Raw genomic sequence first — 19,549 nt, forward strand, 5'->3', positions numbered from 1 at the left:
TGTGTCTATGTACGACGCACACCTCAGATCTAATATGAACATTAGGTAAGTTGGCTACTGTGTTGTATTTTGTACGAAAGATATTTATTGACATACAGAAGCCTACCATTGAACCAACCATTTATAGGCCTATAGTCCATCAGTCTATTTATTCTTACTGCTGTTTTGGTTTTATGTAACTTAAATAAATATTTCACCCTCTGTTACAAGATTATTTTCTATTGATTTATATTGAAATTACCCATAGAATGCGGGTTGAAGGCAGTTTTTTCAAAAATTTTTGAGGAAGGCCACCCTGACTCCCTTACGGCTACTCATTTACTCCTCCCAGGATTCTGTACTGGTTCCCCTGTGCATTACCAGTCCAAAAAAGCCTTCCAAAGTTAAGTTTTCATTGTCAATTAAAATTTAACGTTAGCTTCAATTTTAAATCTATTTATATCGCTTTCATTTATGACGTCACTGAAAATACTGCCCCATGTAAAATTCATCTAGTTACACCACTGCTCTCAGGAGCTCTGGATGACCACACTGCGAATCCAACATTTAAGATCTGGTGAAGGATTGCCTGCCACCAAAATGAATGGCGGATTTGAAGCAGTAGGCTGCACGCTTAATGGTGGCATTTACATTTAAATGGATACCCGTCATACTTTTTTGATAAAATATTAAAAGCTTTTTTGGATACGAAACCGAAAGATAAACCCGAAGAAGACGATTTTAGCAAAATTTTTGATGCACCATTCTTGGGAAAAGATTCGGTTAGATTTTCAAAAACTCTAGCTAAAATCGTCAAAAAGAAATTTGATTGTGACATTTACCCTGTATATAGAACGTTCAAAGTAGGCAGTTATTTCCAGCTGAAGTCGCCTACGCCCTTTGCTCTATGTTCTAAAGTCGTTAATAATTTCAGTTGTTTGCGTGATGCAAGCCTGACATACATCGGTATGTCAACAAGACATTTATCGACTAGACCTGGGGAACACCTGAATTTGAATTCTGTACAGAAAAGCGCAATTAAAGATCACATATTCTCATGTACAGAATGCCAAAATAACGTTTCTATCAAGCAATTTGAGATCATGTCCAGAGGCAGGTCTGAGGATCAAACTAAGATCTTGGAAGCCTTGTACATAAAACGTCACAATCCACTTTTGAACAGACAATTGTATGCTTGCGGCTCGTCTTTCTTGCTCTCTGTATTTTAAAATTAGTTTTTCGCACCTTGCCTTTCTACCATATCATGTGATCTGTTTAACACCTTTTGATGCAGTTAACTTTGATTCTCGTGAAGCCTATCGTTGAGTTTGAGCTAGTCAGAAGTACTGTACAGTTTTTGTGTTTTCCTGTTTATAGATTTAGTTAACCGTTGTATTTTATTCAGATGTAGTTAAGTTATATGTATATTATTCCTGAAGTGGACATCTTTTGATGTCTAAAACGTCCGATACTTAATTTTTGCGTAGTTTTGTGTTTCTATATGTAATAAACTTGAAGATGTTAAACTTGATCACGTTACTCGGCTTTGTATGCCTATGGTTCAACAAGACAAACTCTCTACCGAAGCTCTGTTTGTCAAAAGTGTGTGAAACAAAAATCGCAAACGATAGTTAGAGAACAAAAGCTATTGCTTTTTTTTCATTCTCTGTACTTATTTGTTTTGTGGTGATAGTTTTGTTTGATGGACCAACGAATTCAATCCTGAATGAACGACATTCACTGCGTTGTATTCAATTGAGTACTACATAAGCATGCAAGGGTTTTCGCTATGTGTCCACTGTCCAGCCTTCGAACTCGTCATATTTTTACTGTGGTAAGAATGATTGCCAACGTAAAATTACGGATGGCAAAATGATGTCAGCAATTGCCGAAGTAAAAACTTTAAACACGTTTATATGTCTGGATTCAAATTTCATGATTTCTTGTCGATTCTAAACTTTTCTTCAGCGTTATTTGACATGCAAAGCTCACGAAACAAAATAACTGCTTTTTGGAAAATAGTGTTTACTATTCGGTAACCAAAGAGCTGTTTTAAGCGATCATTTTTTTTATTTCAGAAACTACTAGTTTTAAAAAGCGACTGCAAATGTCTAGACTCTAGGATTTTGCTATAATTGGGTTTTTCTGATTCTTTTCATAGAAAAACAACCAAACATAAAGCATCGAATGCCCGAGAAAAAACGGCTTTTAGAAAAGCAAGAGATGCATCTTTTCGAAAAAAGGGATCCAGTGAGGCAGCCCTTGAGAAAGAGCCCAAGAAGAAACGATCTTCAGTTTTTGGAGGGAAACCACCTTCAACGAATCTACCCCCAAATACCAATACAATCGTTCTATCTCCAATTGGAAAGCTTGATGGTGGCGCTAAAAAGCGGAACTCTGTGGATGCTTTAAGTGAGTGTTTTTTAATCTAATAAAATACATTGCCTTTTGCCAGACTCGATAAAATTTTTGATGATTCCAATTTTGAATTAACTGAAGTAGCCTAATCAGTGATGTGCTTTAGCTTACGTTGTTATTGACATTTAGTTACATACAAGTGACTTCTTTCCGAATGGTAATCTACTTTTCAGTTAAAATCACGCGCGCTGGTTCGGCTCTCGAGGTGTGCGATTGACCAACGCATTTCAGGACTGCTTTCTATTCAGCAGCATCTAGTAAATGGAATGATTTCCCGGCAACAACACTTCCACAATTGGAAAACTTCACTCTGCCAATCTCGGTAGCCGGCCCTGTGTCAAGAGCCTCCACAAGTATGCGAAACTACCAGGAATAACCTATCAAGGCTTTGTCAGTGCGAGGATGAAGATTCAAAAACCTACTAACCATGTCTTGGTCTCAGTGTGTTGGAAAGGTGTTTATCCAACTTCTCGGCAGCTGAAATAAGGCTGCTTCACACGGAAGTTTTGGGTTGTCTCTCCCCCCGCGTCCCACGATGGTAACATCGCTCGTGGTGGGGTTCTTTGCCCTGTTTTTTCGGAACTTAGGTCGTGCAGCTCCGCAATCAGGCTTGTGAAAGCCTGATGACCGGCAAGTAGAGCGAGTGATCTGTTGCCTGGTGGGGGATGAATCTGAGTCGTACGCTTTCCTGAGTGGAGAAACGCGTGGCCGTGCGCTGGCTTGCGGGTTCCTCTTAAAGAAATGCGCCTCCGACATTTAGCAGAAGTGTTCGTTGCTAATGTCCATTAACCGTTTTGATCTCGCGGGCGGCCGTTTTCTGGTCGTCTTAGACGCTCGGTCTCGAGGTGGATCGGCCTGGGTTTATCTTTTTTTGTTGGCCACTTTGATGGTGGCATGGGTCGCCATCTTCACTTCACTTCGCCATCTTCATCTTCACTTCGCTGCCTCCCGCTGTTGTGATGCTTTCATCATTTTGTTTTTTTAATTATAATCATTTCAACAGTTCTACTATGTACATTGTGTTTTGATTTATTGTACCGTACATCTTTTTCGCAGCAGCCAATAAACATCTATCTATCTATCTATCTATCTATCTATCTATCTATCTATCTATCTATCTATCTATCTATCTATCTATCTATCTATCTATCTATCTATCTATCTATCTATCTATCTATCTATCTATCTATCTATCTATCTATCTATCTATCTATCTATCTATCTATCTATCTATCTATCTATCTATCTATCTATCTATCTATCTATCTATCTATCTATCTATCTATCTATCTATCTATCTATCTATCTATCTATCTATCTATCTATCTATCTATCTATCTATCTATCTATCTATCTATCTATCTATCTATCTATCTATCTATCTATCTATCTATCTATCTATCTATCTATCTATCTATCTATCTATCTATCTATCTATCTATCTATCTATCTATCTATCTATCTATCTATCTATCTATCTATCTATCTATCTATCTATGTTTTGGGCTTGTATTTACATTTAATACTAGCGTGTATTTCGATTAGGTATGTCGTGAGAACCTCTGATTTAGCCCACCTGAAATATCCATTTAAACTACAGTAGAATTCGCTTATAACGGCACCTCTAGGGGATTGCAAAAACTGACGTTATAGCCGAATTGACGTTATATACGAACTACCGCAAACTATTCCAAAACTGTCTTTTGATTAAAGAAAGAGGTGTATAATCCAGTCACGTTTACTATGTACCACCAAACTGACAAAAGTCACGCAGAAAATACAGTAAACAAAGAAATTGTTTAAAAAAAAAACCTACAGCGAAAGGTACACGAAATTTGCGCAATACAGCTCGTTACATACAGTAGTAGAGAAGTTCATTGTTTATTAGCAAACAAGGCATTGATCTTCAGCTGTTTCGGTTTTGAGCTGCTTTTTACACGTGATAGTTTTTCACGCGGAAAAAAAGTTAACTCAGTTAATTAAAGTCCCTGCTGCGAACGACATAGCAAAATAAAGGGAAGACATTTTGCAAGCTGCAGCTCTAACTGGATTAAAAGACTGACCGTTCATGGTGAAGGTGATGGCTTAAAGTGACGTTATAAACGAACAAAAGACGTCTGGGGACCAATAAAGGGTGCTGTTACATGCGAATTGACGTTATAGGCGATGCTGTTGTAGCCGAACTACAATGTACGTAAAAGATAGGCATTCTGCCCGGACCGAGCGAAGTGTGACGTAATAGGCGAATTGATGTTATAAACGAAGCCGTTATAGGCGAATTCTACTGTATTTGAAAGCCTTATCAGGCAAAAGGCAGTCGGGTGGAGCTCCAAGCTGGAAAACCAATATGTTCTTTGTGTTCACAGTTTCTTCAATTAAGAATACACATATTCGCCTGCAATGAAAAGATAGCGGTACTGTTGTTATTCAGTCACAAAAAACTAACACTTTCTTATTGAGACTTCTTTTATCACCAGGCAAAAAGTTAAATTTGGGAACTATTGTTGAAAAGCAACGCGATTCCGACAGAAAGATAAGAAAAGGAAGACCGAATACTAATCCGAAGGATGAAGCGTTTTTCAAAGATCGTGATGCCTTTGTCGCATTTTCTGGAACAAGGAAAGGAACTACAAAAGAGTCATATCGACGGGTTTATAACCCTAATGTAATAACCTTGATGTCTTTTAGGCCTACTAACAGTGATCCAAGTGAACTTAAAATACTTTTGGAATGGGGCCCAGGATAACTTTTTATCATCTTGCAGGCTTGCAGTTTTCTAGTGTTTCTTATCGATGTGACATGATATCATCTAACTTAAATCCTGTTGTATTATTGATAAACCTGTTCACCTATTTTTATCGTTGAGAAAATGTTTAACAAAAATTTGTTAATTTTTTCTCAGTAAGCTTGCAGCTTACATATTGGAAGGTATGCCCTTGTCTAGCGGTTGCCGGGACCTACCGAAACTCCTGTTTGGAGCTCATTATTCTTTTTAGAGTCATTTAACAACACTTACTCAGATAACATTTTTTGAACCAGCAATAAACAGTCTTGAGAACAGATTGTGTGTTTTTTCGGAAAGGCCCTTCTTTTGGATAGGCATCTTCAAAATGACCAGATACAGGCCAATCGATACTATTATGTTATGAGTATACCATGTACAACATCTGTTTTAGGCTATAGGCCAGGGTTACTCAACTGGCGGACCGCGGTCCGAATCCGGACCTTCTGGTTGTTGATGGTGGACCTTGAGCTTCTGGAAGAACAGCCTTATTGCCACATTTCAGGGTTTCTTTAAGCATATTTCTACGGGGAGCAAGCAATTTTTACTGTGATTATCCTAGTTGCAGGGATGCTTCGACTCCCAAATTCCCCAATACTTTCTCAGAAATCCCATTCGAGCTACATTTTACCTAAAAAGTGGTTTGGTACAGATAATTTAACTTTCGTGGTTGCATGAAAAATAACTCATTTACTGTACCGCTAAAAATATTCAACTTGTCAAACTGGACCTTTGTTAACATTAGTTGAGTAAGCCTAAAAGGTGCATATAAAACCACCAGCACTTTTTGTAGTATTAATTGCATTTACTGTTTAAAACCACCAATTTGTTATATTGATGGCCATAAAGACAATAAGCTGCTTAGCAACAACCTTAACTTGTCTGTTGATATCGACTACTACATCTTTTATCTCAGTTGTCCATCAAAGAAGCATTAACACCAAGAAAGAGCCAAGATAGCGATGTCTCAGAATCCTCGAGAAGTCGAATCAATTTTAGAAAAATTGCCAAAAAGAAACAAAATGTATCTTCTGAAAGCGAATCAGGTGATTTATACCATAGCCTATTGAATCAGATTAATAAAAGAAAAGCTAGAAATTGTCGGATTGCACTGTTTCATCACCATCTGCCACAGCGCGACCTTGGTATTAGCGGAGTTGTAGGCTACTATTTGTTTTGACAAGACATTTTAGGACCACTGTGTCTTAGAAAAACACTTGCGGCATGCTTGAAGATTGACACCCGGTTTGACTTCCCTACTTTTCAATATAACTTAGCTCTCAATATAACTGTTATTTTGTCGTGTCTAGGCCTGGACACGACAGAACAGCCTATCACGTTCTGTGCATCAGTAGGGGTTATGCTTTTATAAGTTAATCTTTTGTGTAAGCAATAAGCGCATGGAACTACTGGTAGAAAAATGTTTTAAGATCTAAAGAACTTACTGGAAAATAAACAATCAAGCAAGACCAATCAGAAAAAAGATTCTTCAAACTCCTTGAATAGCATCGAATCAATATCGAGTGGGATCAGCACAAAGAACAGTTCAAGTCTCCCAATGCAAAGCAAATCAAGTTTTAGCGATTCTAGGAAAATGTTGAATAAAAAACAAAGTAAGATCACGCCTTGTTTTTATTCTGTTGTTCTCTAATATTCTGTTGTACTGTTGTTCTCTGTTGTTCTGTTGTTTATTCTGTTGTTCTCTAAAGCAGTTGTTTACTACCCGAGTGTGGTGTTGGATAGTGAGCGGAATTAATTTTTATTTATGTGCGAGCAGGAATTACGCCTACCCCACAATTCTTATATTAGCCTACTCGAGTATTTTTATTAGAGTATTTTTCTTGTTGACCCTTCAGGCCTTCAGTCATCGTTATAATATATGTCTTGTAAATAGTTTTAGTACGGTAGTAGCTTAGTGTAGCTTAGTATTAAGCTGTTCGATAATGCGGCTACAATTTTCAAATTTTTTTTTCAGTGTATCTTACATATGAGATTTTTCCATGCTGCCTATTTTCCACAGTGATAGTGATAGACCGATTGCTATTGGGGCGAGTTAAACAGAATCAGTTTTGACACGCAATGTAACTGCATTTAGCCCTTATAGACATTTGATTTGCAACTAAATATCCCAAGTTTTTCAACGGTTGGGGACAGTGGATTAGATGGATAACGATTGAGAGACCCTTGGCTACTTGCCGCATCATATCAATGCCATAATATAGCCAAAATTCAATTTGTCAAATCTGAGCTTTTGCCCCAGTCATTCACTTTTAATACCTAGATCGTTCGCCAGGTTTCCTTGCGAAGGAAAAGGATGTAACCATAGCTTTGTTGTAACAAAATCGGCCTGTTAGGCTTTAAATCTTAAGATACCATGCCATTTTTTTTCAGTTTTATTGCAATGTTCAGATAAATCTCCAACGATGACTTCAAAGCTTGGAGAGAAGCATCTTCGCCACAACAACCAAATGGGCAAAGATACGGTAATCTCAATCAGCGTCAGATCAATCATAATTGTAATTGTACCTGAAACTATGTAATTGATCCAACTGATCCCAATGAATGTCAGCAGCAATGTTCCATCTAAGAAAATTTTACACTGCGTAAAATAATTATGTTGTGCGCATGATTTTAAGGCTGCGTTTGCAGAGTAGCGAACAATTTTTTATTTTAAATTTATAACCTTGCAAGTGCGCAAGAATAAAATTCCACTGCGTAAATGACCCAGTGTTGCTGCGCAGTTGCGCACCTTCGAGGGTATACTATAGCCAGCAGTCTCACTGCCCATTCTATCGCTGTTTATATTACAGATATTTGGCGCGATTTTTCTTGTCATATTCCTTCCATACTGCAAATTAGCCGTGCCGTTATACAGTAGTAATGGTTAATAAGCTTTAATTAATGATGCTTTCAATATTATTATTTCTAATTAACACATGGATTCTAATTCCAGCCATCAAATCAGTCCTAAAAATAGTTTTCCATGTAAAAACAGGATAAATTTGTCGTTTACAGGATAACTTAGACGAACTTTATCACTTTGAAAAGTAGATCGTGAGGGGAAATTTTAGATTTTTGCAAATCAAGTGTCATGTCTCTGGACAGATCAATCACAACTTCGAATATTGTTTTTTGTAACATTGTTCTTAAAAGTTTATGATCAGTGTCTAAGGATCACCCAAGTGTAGAGAGCTTGCAAAATATTTTCTGTAACAGGAAACCACTTGGGATATGTTGCTGATGCTATTCCGTATTGCTAAACCTTTCTTTGATTTGTTTCTGATATTGTGTGGTTTTCCAATTCACAGACCGTGGAGTTAGAGATATCTTATCAATCTGGAGGTGTGCGCAATGTAGGCAGTGTTGCTGTGAAACCTCCTGTGAAAAGGTTCTTGCCTCGAATTAAAAAGACTTATCATCCGGAGTTTAGAGGTCGAGTAAAGTCGAACAAAGACCGTTTTGGAGCTGGAGGATATCCATCCTTAAACAAAGACTTTGCTCCGAAAACAAAGAAATCCATACACAAGGTAGTCCAAGTAGACAAGATAGTCCAGGTAAGTTCTTTGCTAATTGTTCTACAATTTTCATGTTCGCTATTTTAAATGCTGATGGGTTTTGTTGTAGAAGTAGGGGGCCTGTAGGACCAAATTAAGATTATTTGAAATTTAACGCGACATATATGCAATTGCGCTATATGGAAAAGTGTACGGTATAAACTGCTACAGTTTCCACTTTATTTGTTTCACACAAATAGAGTAAAACTGTATTGTTTATTGTAGTTTAACGCCACTAAAACTTCTCGGGTGAGACCTATGGACTTATGAAATTTTCGAGACTACAAATTAAAAAATGATGAAGCAATGTAATATTTTTTTCTTTAAGCTCTGTTGTGATATTTGCCTTGTAGTTTAGCGCTTTATCGGTTACTACGCCATTTACAGCAAACTTCAACTGCACATCATTAAACAATCTTTTCATATTTTTTTAAGTTGGCATTCTTTAGAAATACATTATTTGTAATTGCAAAAAATGTTCAACTTTAAAATTAAACTTTCAATGATTTCTGAGTGAAAAACCAAAACAAAATTTCCCAAACACCTTTATGTCTGGATCCATAAGTCCCCACATCCTTGTAGACCATAGGTCCTCACTCCTCATACCTCTATTTTGATTTCTATTTTGAAATTCTCCCTAAAAAACAAACTGTCATTTGCAAGCTTAGCAGTTCCCACGAACAACCTGAACTCAAATTTTGATAAACGTATAATAATAACTTGCCGAAGTAATATAGTAACTTGCCGAAGTAATATAATAACTTGCCAAAGTAATATAATAACTTGCCGAAGTAATATATTAACTTGCCGAAGTAATATAATAACTTGCCGAAGTAATATAATAACTTGCCGAAGTAATATATTAACTTGCCGAAGTAATATATTAACTTGCCGAAGTTCCTTGTTACATCACCTTAATTACAAAACCAATTGGTCTTTTTTTTTTACTTTTAGGCTCTATTTTTTTTTTCTTTATTTTTACGCGTTTACGGCTGTTCGTTAAACTAACACGGTATTGAAAGATAACGATATCTCAACTCTACAAGTGAAATTACGTAGCACACAGATCACCAAGTAACGCAATATACAGTATATACTAATGGTTTTGTAGGTCCTGCATCTCTCCCATTCACTCACTTTCAGAGCCAAAGCTTGTGTTGTAGTCCGGTCAGTTATGCACATTTCAGTGCAAACTTGGGTAGAAATTTTTCATATTTTCGAATTCCTTAGGTGCAGTAGATGTAAAAACGGTCTGGAGCCCGAAAATTTGGGGGTGGAAGGTGCCCAAATGGCTGCTACCCCTTTTGGGACTACAAGACAATGAAGCGCATACAAGAAAATGTCAAAATGTTTTTAATTATAGCATGTGGGTAATCAATTTGGGGTAATTTGGCCCAAAAAATCGTTTGAAAGCACCTATTTTCATCTAAAATCATCACAAAGCCAGTTATTTACATTAAGATAGCAAAAAATCGCAAAAAAAAAAACAGTCAAAAAACATAATATTTTGCAAATGGTTTGTTGGTTACCGTACCGTATACAGTTGTTTGTTTTACTCAATGAAATGATCTTCTTCAATGTCATGCTACACTACACATTATCTCATGCAGGTACAAAAACTAAGGCATTGCAAGTTGCAACCATAATTTTGTAGATTGACAGGTGTCACGTTTAGCCATCTTACACTTGCAAGTCTTCTTCAGTCTTTCCAAATGTTGTGCTCTTGCATCTGTTGTCCACCGAATGCTCGGCTCATTCTGCAATTTAACCCAACCCCAACGTTCAACAGATGGACAAACAGACTGATTTAAAGTGTTTCCCCATATCCATCCTTCCTGATAAGCGCTGCGATGAACATGTACAGCAGGGCTACTCAACTTGCGGACCTTTTGGGTGCTGACGGTGAACCTTGAGCTTTTTGAAGAATAACCTCATTTGCCACGTTTCAGGGCTTCTTTAAAGAGATTTCTACTGGGAGGATCAATTTTCACTGTGATTATTTTGGTTGCTAGGGAGGGGAATTCGACTCCCAGACTCTCCAACACTTTCTCTGAAACCCAATTCGAGTTACATTTTACATATAAAGTGGTTTGGTACAGATAATTCAACTTTCGTGGTTGCGTGTGAAATAACTTATTCACCGGACAGCTAAAAAAATTCAAATTGTCAAACTGGACCTTTGTAAGATTAGTCGAGTAACCCTGATGTACAGTCAAGGTATCAAGTGTAGGTGGAAGGTCCCTTAATTCATTCGATGATGATGAGACGAACAGCTCATACAGAAGTCGATTCAAGTTGGCCTCTTTTTTGCATATGCAAATGAAACAAAATCAGCAATATCTGACATGCTCTCAGTCAGACATGCTTCTGATGGTAGCTAGCTGAACCTTTGGAAAACTCTTGTGAGTTGTTCCACTTTAGGATTATGCTTCCACATATGGAACCAGCTGGGTTTAGAAATCTTGTAAAAGGAGCTTGTTGCATCTTCTCCAGTAAATGCATAAAAAAAATATACCCAAGCAGACAGCCTCTCCTAAATGATTGTACGCAGCATTGATGGAAATGGTCTGCCTGTGTTTTCTGGAGCCAAAGTTGACAGTTAGTTGGGTGTTGGCATTCGAATCAATAAACTGCTTCATGAAAGCAAGGAGGATGATAATTACATCTGTAGGCTATCCACAGTCCGTACACATAGCGTTGCTTTGCAGCTACTATTGAATTGCGAAGATGGAGAGCGAATTGGCTTGCAGTTTCTGTGGATAAACGACCTGCGACTCTCGTGGATGCGTGTCAAGCTACTGAACAACTCGGCACTTATCCGATTACACATAAATTACCGTACTTCGAATCTTTGCTACGCTTCCAGTTACAACTGCCTCCAATTAGCGATGTTTCAGTTCACTAAAGTAGGCTACCTGAAAAATTATTACCGCACGACCATGACCAAGCCACGCTTGGACGGTCTAGCTCAGATGTATTAAAACAAGGATATTGTACTCGAGTATGATGCAGTCTTGATATACGGTATTTGCCAAGCGCAGCCATCGCATTAAACTGTAAATTGTCATTGCAAATCGCCGAGAATGTTCAAAAGGAGTTCGAAGTCGGAAGGACTAACTTATTGTTTAGGTTCTGGTGTTTGATATCTATTGTTCGTTCATTGATTGGAAGAGTAACTTACTTCTGCGGATTCGCTCTTGATTTTGGACCCCTCCCTCCTATCTGACGGTATTCAACTAACCAACTCTCCCCCGTTCTGACGCATCATATGACATTCTGGTATACCCCCCCTATTTTAAGGGTCAAACAAGTCTAATTTTCACTTAAGTGGAAAAAAATTGAACCAAATAACAGCCATTTTCACCAAATTTGAGCTTTCTTTGTGGGCCCTACTACCGTTGAGACTACCCCCCATTGGCCTCCAGCCGCCGAGTCAGCCGCCAAGCGGGTGACGGACAATGTCTTCCCCCCCCCCCCCCCCTAACAAACTTTCTAAATACGCCACTGATTGAAACGGATGTTCCATGCAGGTGATGAGTTTCAGAAGAACTGGAGCTGTTTTGGTCGATGTTGTCATCAACTACCACAGTAAAGACACCATGTCGAAGAGCAGTTGACAATACTCTTCCAAGGTCTTTTACTGTAACTGAGAGTTCTTAAGCGAAGCGAAGAGTGTTATAGTAAGATAAGGTTATCCCATGATGGAACAAGGCTTGCATCAAGTTTTTGGACCTAATGATAGCGTACAGCTTGATCGTAAGGTAGCAGTTGATAAAACCAGCCTTATCCTTTGTGCGTCCATGAGACAGCTGTGGCTGAGTTGCAGGGGTTCGGCAGGGACGAGTGAAGGTTTTGGTGTTCTTTACAATCAACCCACAAATAGCTTGATAAGGCAAACAAATTTTGTCATATTCTGGCTGCTTCTGACAAATTAGTGTAATCAGGATGGTGAAATGATTGAAACGGTGAAACAACGTTGACAACTGTCGTACAATTACATTTGAAGCAAGTCAGAACCACAAAACTGATAGGCCTAGTTTGTTTATTCTAAAACTAATCAGTTTTGATAGCCTATTGGATAATTCTCCTACCGTACTGAAACTCAGAAAGATTAAAACTGTTGCAATGGTGTGTATATTGACTGAACAAAGGGAAGTCAAACTTTTCTATTCCCTGCTGGAAATAGACTAAATGAAAGAGGAATCCAATTTTTGTATTCCCTGTAGGGAATAGTAGGCTATAGTTGGATTTCTCTTTGTGACTGACCAACCTCAATGTTTCCCGAAGACTGGCTGACTGCTTAACAATCCTACACTTAAAACTCAAAAGTTAATCTGTCTGATGCAAATGCAATTCAAAACTAAATTCGCATCCCTTTCACTGCCCACATTACTGTAAACTTGCCTCCCACTTTCCCGTATTGGCACGTAGCCTACACAAAAACGGTCATTTTGTCCATACGGTTTTAGTGTTTTGGACAACTGTTGTCCATTATCTGGTTCAATGATTGTTTTGGGTTAAAACTGATGCTTCCAAACAATTCTTCAGGCCAAATTCTCCCCAAACAAGTACTCATATGCCATGTTAAAAAAATAAAACAATTTTTGTACATGCGCTCTAGCCATCACTACCCCCCAAATGGGAGCGACATTTTGGGGACTTTCCACCCCCGAAATTTTCGGGCTCCAGACGGATTTTGAGTCTAAAGGAACTTGAAAATGCATATGAAAAATGTCTACCCAAATTTACACAAAACTGCCCGAATACGTGCATAACTGACCAGACTATTGTGCTTCTGAATCTGATTAGAAAAGCAGGCGCAATAAAGTCTATGTTTGGTGATACTAGGTTGCCGACTATGACTTCTACCCACGTCATTTGTACAGTGATAGCCTAATTATCTTACTTTTAATATGGTTGCATCTTAATTTGGATTTGGTCAATTTGAGTACAAATTACAAAGCCCTAAATGTAGAAACTAAGGTCATGTTCAGCACGATAATCGTTTCGGCAACCATGCAACCAGTTCGTATCTTCAGTGCTGAAAATTGAATAAAGATAGAAACAGTATGGTTTTCAGAAGGTTTCTAAACATGGATTTTGTTTCTGCATTTTGGGTTTTGTCGGTTACGTTTTTCTTTGATTCTAACTAATTTGACCTTAAATTTTTGCTTTAATATCTAGAAAAGTTTTACCCAAGCCTTTTTCGAATGCTAGTTTGGTTGGTTTTGAATCTTATCCTCGGACTGACAAAGCCTTGATGGGTTATTGGGTTATTCTTACTAGTTTCGCATACTTGACGCAGGGCCCGCGGTTACTGAGATTGGCAGAGTAAAGTTTTTCGGTTGTTGAAATGTTGTTGCCGGTGTAGCAGTCCAAAAGTTACTGCAGGCCAAAAGTTACAAGGGTTGCCAAATATTTCATTTAAATTTTATTTAATTTTGTTTTAAAAAATCATTAAATTTTTAACCTCTCAAAAGGTCAGATTAATAATTATAAGTATTTTGTAATGTTAACTGAAAAGCTTGCATTAGTTTGAGAGCAATGAATTAATTACACTTAGATAAAACAATTTTCGCTTTTCTATCGATTGCGAAAACGCCGGGCACCCCTGGTAACTTTTGGACTGACAGGAACTTCCAGACTGCAACGCCGCAGAAGCAGTCCAAAAGTTACTTCAATTGTAAGTGGGTGTGCTTTTTTCGAAATTCGTTTGGGAAAACTTGTAAATGGACTGAAACTTCACTTGGTCAGTAGATTAAACCCTCTGCAAGTATGCGAAAGATGAATCCCAAGGATAAATATTCTCACCACGAAACCATTATTCTTGACTTTAAGTTTCGTGCCACGTGTTTTCGATGGGAGTCCAACGGAAATTCTTTGGAATCTCAAAGTGTTCAACACTTTTGTAAAAGTTAAAGCCTTCCCCACTTGTGAGAGTGTGATAGCCTACTCACTGAAGGTTGATGGCGCTTTGACTACCGGTTGGCCTACATGTAGCCTAAGTTACTTTATATTTCTTCTAAACGGTAGTTATGAAAAACCAGACCAAAAATAGGCTCAGTGCTTCATTCACTAGAAAACTTTAGTTTTAACTTTCATGAAATGCATAAAATATAGTCAAAGACTATGTTCGTCAACTACAACTCAAGACCAGCGGCTAACAAGTCAGCCTTCAAATGCAAACTTTGCACGATATATTAAGGCCTGTAGCCTAATAAATGCCACCGATTCACGCATAGCCACGATTCAAACTTTGAAATGTTTGGAGCGATGGTCAATTAAACTATTTGTTTCGACAGCGCCATATAGCCTACAACGAGTCAATAAAACACTCATAACACTACATTGTAAATCGTAGGTTGCATTATAGCACATTCAGGATGACAACAAAAGACTATAGTCTAAGTGGTCATCTAGTCAATCACCTCCCCATGAAAATTTATTTGTAAACGCACGTAAGGCACCGACACAACTTCAAATGGTATAATACAAACAAATCAGGTTAAAAGGATAGCCTACGTAAATTGTTAGGTTACAAATTAAAATTTCATTCCAATACAGCAACAATTTCTGGTACAAAACTCATCTTTTGACTTTCATCTTATTTTCGCTTCATTCCCAATTACGTTTCTGCGGTAAAACATGTTGTTAAGATGCAATGGTGGATAAGTCTTCAAGTTCAACATGTTTCCAATGTTGAAATCATTTATACAAATCTGCTGCAAGCGTCAAATATGAAAACCTTGTTTTAGTAACTTCTGGACTGGCAGTAACTTTCAGACCGCGTATACGCGGTCCAGAAGTTACGGTAACTTTCAGACCGCAGTAACTCCTGGACCGTTACACCGGGAAATATTCCATTGACTAGATGCTGCTGAATGGAAAGCAGTCCTGAAATGCGTTGCTCAAGCGAACACCCCGAGAGTCGAACCAGCGCCGCGTGATCTTGACCCGGGCACGTTCAGTTCAGTTGTTTTTATTACACGTAACCACTGAACTTACGGGGTATCCTTTAAGTACAAAAAGTAGTATCTTTAAACTTGACCGATGTAATTTCAGAAGGCAGTTCAACCTTTAGAGAAGAAAGCCCCAATATCTGGTAAACTAGAAGCCACTGGCCTTCTCTCAGATAAAAACGAAGTGGTTAAACTGCTACAAGAAGCTAAAAGTGTTGACAACGATGATGATTCTTACCTCGATTTTTTGTTCGAAGACAACAGCAGAAAGGCATCGTCTAGAAGCGCGTTTTTGCCTCAGTGGGACGACTATACCATCTTAAACTTCACTAAAAACTTCCGCTTTTCCTATTTTGACACTGTTCCTGATCACGTGAAGGAACACAACAAAAAGATGACACTTGGTGACGTTGTATTACCTGAGATAGAAAGTCAAAGACAGTTTGTAAAATCGAGAGATTCGAATGCTATGGTATCTAGCAATCGCCGTTTACCAAAATGACTGCGTTCTAGCGATAGACTTCCGGTGGACAGTTTGTCACCATTCTTGCTATTATCCATGCTATGGATAGGCCAGGAAGCGGATTTTTTTGCAGTAAACTTGGGACCTTTTTTCAGAAATTTCGAAGCCATACTGTCGAATACTATTAAAACTTGAAGAAATATTTTTATGGGATCAAACATTTGTGAGATGGATCCTCGACCAAGCTTTTTTTTGCATCAAGAAGCGTGTTTTCCCTTTGACATTCACAGACCTGCTTGTGATGTAGGAAACAATTGGAAACATGCATTACAGAATACATTTTTAGAATAGTAGCCTGTGTATAAACTATACTAATTTTTTACTAAAATTTACTAAACGAATTTAGTTGCTTTATGTTTCAATTACTTGTTAGTTTACATTATAGGCTACAGTCGTTGTTGCTTGTAACCTTTGTAATTAGAGTCTAGACTAGTTGAGTTATAAAGCGTTTTTTTTTGTCTTTTTACTTGTGCGTTTAGGGCTCCTGTCCTGATCCTGCCAATATTCAATGATTCTGTGAACAACTTTGCTTCTTGGCAACTCTATTACACAGCCCTTAATTAAAAAAAAAAGAAATCTAAATGACATGTCAATGTGATTTAAAATCCACACCAATGTCATTTTGAACTAGGGTGCACAGTAGCACAATGCACACCGAAACCAGGGATCCCTAAACTAGTCGAGGATGCCAAACTACTAATACGAGGTGCCAACTGAAGGTACTGCGTTGTCGCGGTAAAAGGCATTGCTTTTTTAAGCTATTTTCAATGCCTGCAGTTACCTATAAGCACAATGATGATAACGTTTTGCTATATACAAGTGACTGACATCTTCTTTGCTTTTATTTTCAACGTTTTGCATTTGTAAACGACTTGTATCTTCAGTTACTTTATTAAAAAAACAATTGCAAAATTGAGAAATATGTGGTGAAGTAGGCTACTATGATAAAATAACGGCAGCATATTAAATATATACAACGCATAATGACCACATAAATTAGTTATTTCTAATGTTATGTAAATGCAAACGACTTGCATCTTCACTGCTACTATTTCTAACGTTGTGCAAATGTAAACGACTTCTATTTTTTCAATTCCTTTGTCAAAATTAATTGCAAACAAAAAAGAATAAGTAGAAGCTTACTACCGGTAAAATAACCATAGACGTTGCAGGGGGTCTACTCTATAGGGTCCCGGCTTTCTTAAATTTTCAAGTAATTTAAATCATGATGCAGTTTTTGTACCACTGCCACTGGTGAGTTTTCGCACTTTCCGGGCCATTTGCTCTGGTTTCTCACGTCCAAGTGCATTAAAACGTTTCAACTCTTTTTTAGCGAAACAATTAAATGCTGTTTGAAGAATGAGTTCGAAATTTGAGTGTCCTACATAACATATCTGTGTGAATGTACCTCAGTAAACGTTCGACGCCTCCATTATCTTTTCCAGAGCTCGTATAAACAATTAAACATGGAGCACTGGTTGGGTGCAGTCCACAACTTCTCTTTTGCATTATTTATCAAACGAGTGGTGAGAGCACTGGAACGGCAATCGAAATGGTGCCGGTTCGACACCGCCCAAGAGCATGCGGCTGTGTCTTTGGCAGGACACTTAAAAGGCATGCCTGAAGGTGGACACGAAGATTGGCTTCCTTGCCTTCCCGTCCACTTAATCTAAATATTCAATCACCAGGTGTAAGCCTGGATACGACGACGACACGACACACAAACAAGAAGATAAAAATGTTGTTGACATGCCATTTGATTTTAGGCAGCTCATCAGGAAATTAAAGATGCCATTCGCCGTAAGACTAGCGAGCTCAACAAGATCTACAAATACATTCACAGGTTCGTTTCCGTCAAGACTGGTAGGCTACGAAGGTATATCAGAGTGGAACGTGGCTCAACGAGGCCGACTCATCAAGAATTGTAGATATACTTTTAAGATTCTCAACATTTTTTTTCAATAGATTCGTCCTCATTTCTGTACTTACATGTTGCACAATGTTCTTGCAGGCTTTACGTGAATGTGAAATACGTCCCATTTCAAGTCCATTGAGTTCCTGCACATTTATTTCACTCTTGAAGTTGTTAAATGATTGGTTTTCCTTTGCGACTTTGTAGGCTACGCAGTTCGAAATATTTTTTGTGGGACCTCTTTTTCACAGGAATATTGTGCCTCAACTGCACTTGGTTTTCCTTCGACTATGTTAAAATGAGCGACGCTGATTTGTGGCCAGCACTTTCGCGATGTTCCTATATTTTTTTCCGAAGAGATCTTAACTGTTGTGATCTGGTAGTTTCATTGTAATTTATGTTTATTTGGCTTCATTCTCCTGAAATGCTTGCCCCTGCTATTTTTTCTACGTCTAACTTGCCAACTTGTCCACATGTTACACAACCAAGTTTTCCGTCTTTGGCTGTGAGCCATTCATATTCGTTTTGATAATTTGTTTTCTGGGATGTAGTCCAACAATCAGGCCATTCATTAGTTGAGGACAGAGCCGGTATAGATCAGAATAAATTGAAGCATCTGCAGATTTAGACGCTTGTGCAACAGAAGTTGAGGACGAAGATGGTTATTCAGAAGGGATCAAATCGGCAGGAGTGGAAATGGCTTGTTGGCTGTCTTCCACAAGTTTTCGCTTCCTGGAACACCTAAAAACTTGAATGCTTTACATAGATTGCCTTGTAACTTTTGGTCTTCATCATAAACATTATGAAGTAATCGCCATGAAATTTCTCCTCCGAGCATACGAATATTATCAAAAAAACTATCAAATTGAAATGCGGGAAATATAAACCTAGCCTATCAGACTTTAATAGGTTGTTTCTTATATTTTTCATGAGGTGAACAGAATAAAAAAACATACAAGTTATGAGATAATTTCTGGTTTGGTTGGATGATTATGTTATTAGGAGTTATGCAGTTATTGGAAGTTCAATTTCAGTTCAAAAAATAAATTGAATTGAAATTGAACTTCTATTAACCCTTAGGCGGTTGGGCTCCTGAAGTCTTTGCTCAGTTTGGGGGGGGGCTGTCGATTCTTCTTATGCTTTAGGAGTGATATCTCTGTTATTTTTTAAGGCACGGTTTTAAAATTTTGGATTCACTTTGTAAAAGTATTCACGCTGAGCATATTCAAAAATTAAAACTATGTGAATTTTAGAACTGCTCATATACGTTAAAATGTTGAGGTGACTTATGACTGTGATTGCAGCGTGAGTTTACACATTATTTTTTGGTAGAGTAATGAAGAACATGCATTGCAATGTTGTGATTAAACTTTTTTACATAATTTTACATAAACAGTTAGGATTAACGAGACATGGGCCAAA

The 19,549-nt window shown here is 37.9% G+C and overlaps 1 protein-coding gene across 3 annotated transcripts in view; it reads left to right on the forward strand.

Moving 5' to 3' along the window:
- The window catches only part of LOC145775724 (uncharacterized), a 38,553-nt gene extending 21,472 nt beyond the window's left edge, over positions 1–17,081 (forward strand). Inside the window, exons 9-15 of one of the 3 annotated variants that reach the window (XM_082587081.1) lie at positions 2,141–2,391; positions 4,875–5,062; positions 6,096–6,225; positions 6,610–6,792; positions 7,571–7,662; positions 8,488–8,733; positions 15,796–17,081. In XM_082587081.1, coding sequence (XP_082443207.1) covers positions 2,141–2,391; positions 4,875–5,062; positions 6,096–6,225; positions 6,610–6,792; positions 7,571–7,662; positions 8,488–8,733; positions 15,796–16,194 — 1,489 coding nt within the window. In that variant the 3' untranslated portion in view covers positions 16,195–17,081. The remainder of the gene's footprint in view (positions 1–2,140; positions 2,392–4,874; positions 5,063–6,095; positions 6,226–6,609; positions 6,793–7,570; positions 7,663–8,487; positions 8,734–15,795) is intronic. The other 2 variants (XM_082587082.1, XM_082587083.1) reach the window with 2 other exon arrangements.
- Positions 17,082–19,549: the final 2,468 nt, after the last annotated feature.

This window comes from Aplidium turbinatum, chromosome 8, assembly GCF_918807975.1.
Source record: "Aplidium turbinatum chromosome 8, kaAplTurb1.1, whole genome shotgun sequence".
In the NCBI taxonomy this organism is placed as follows: Eukaryota; Metazoa; Chordata; class Ascidiacea; order Aplousobranchia; family Polyclinidae; genus Aplidium; species Aplidium turbinatum.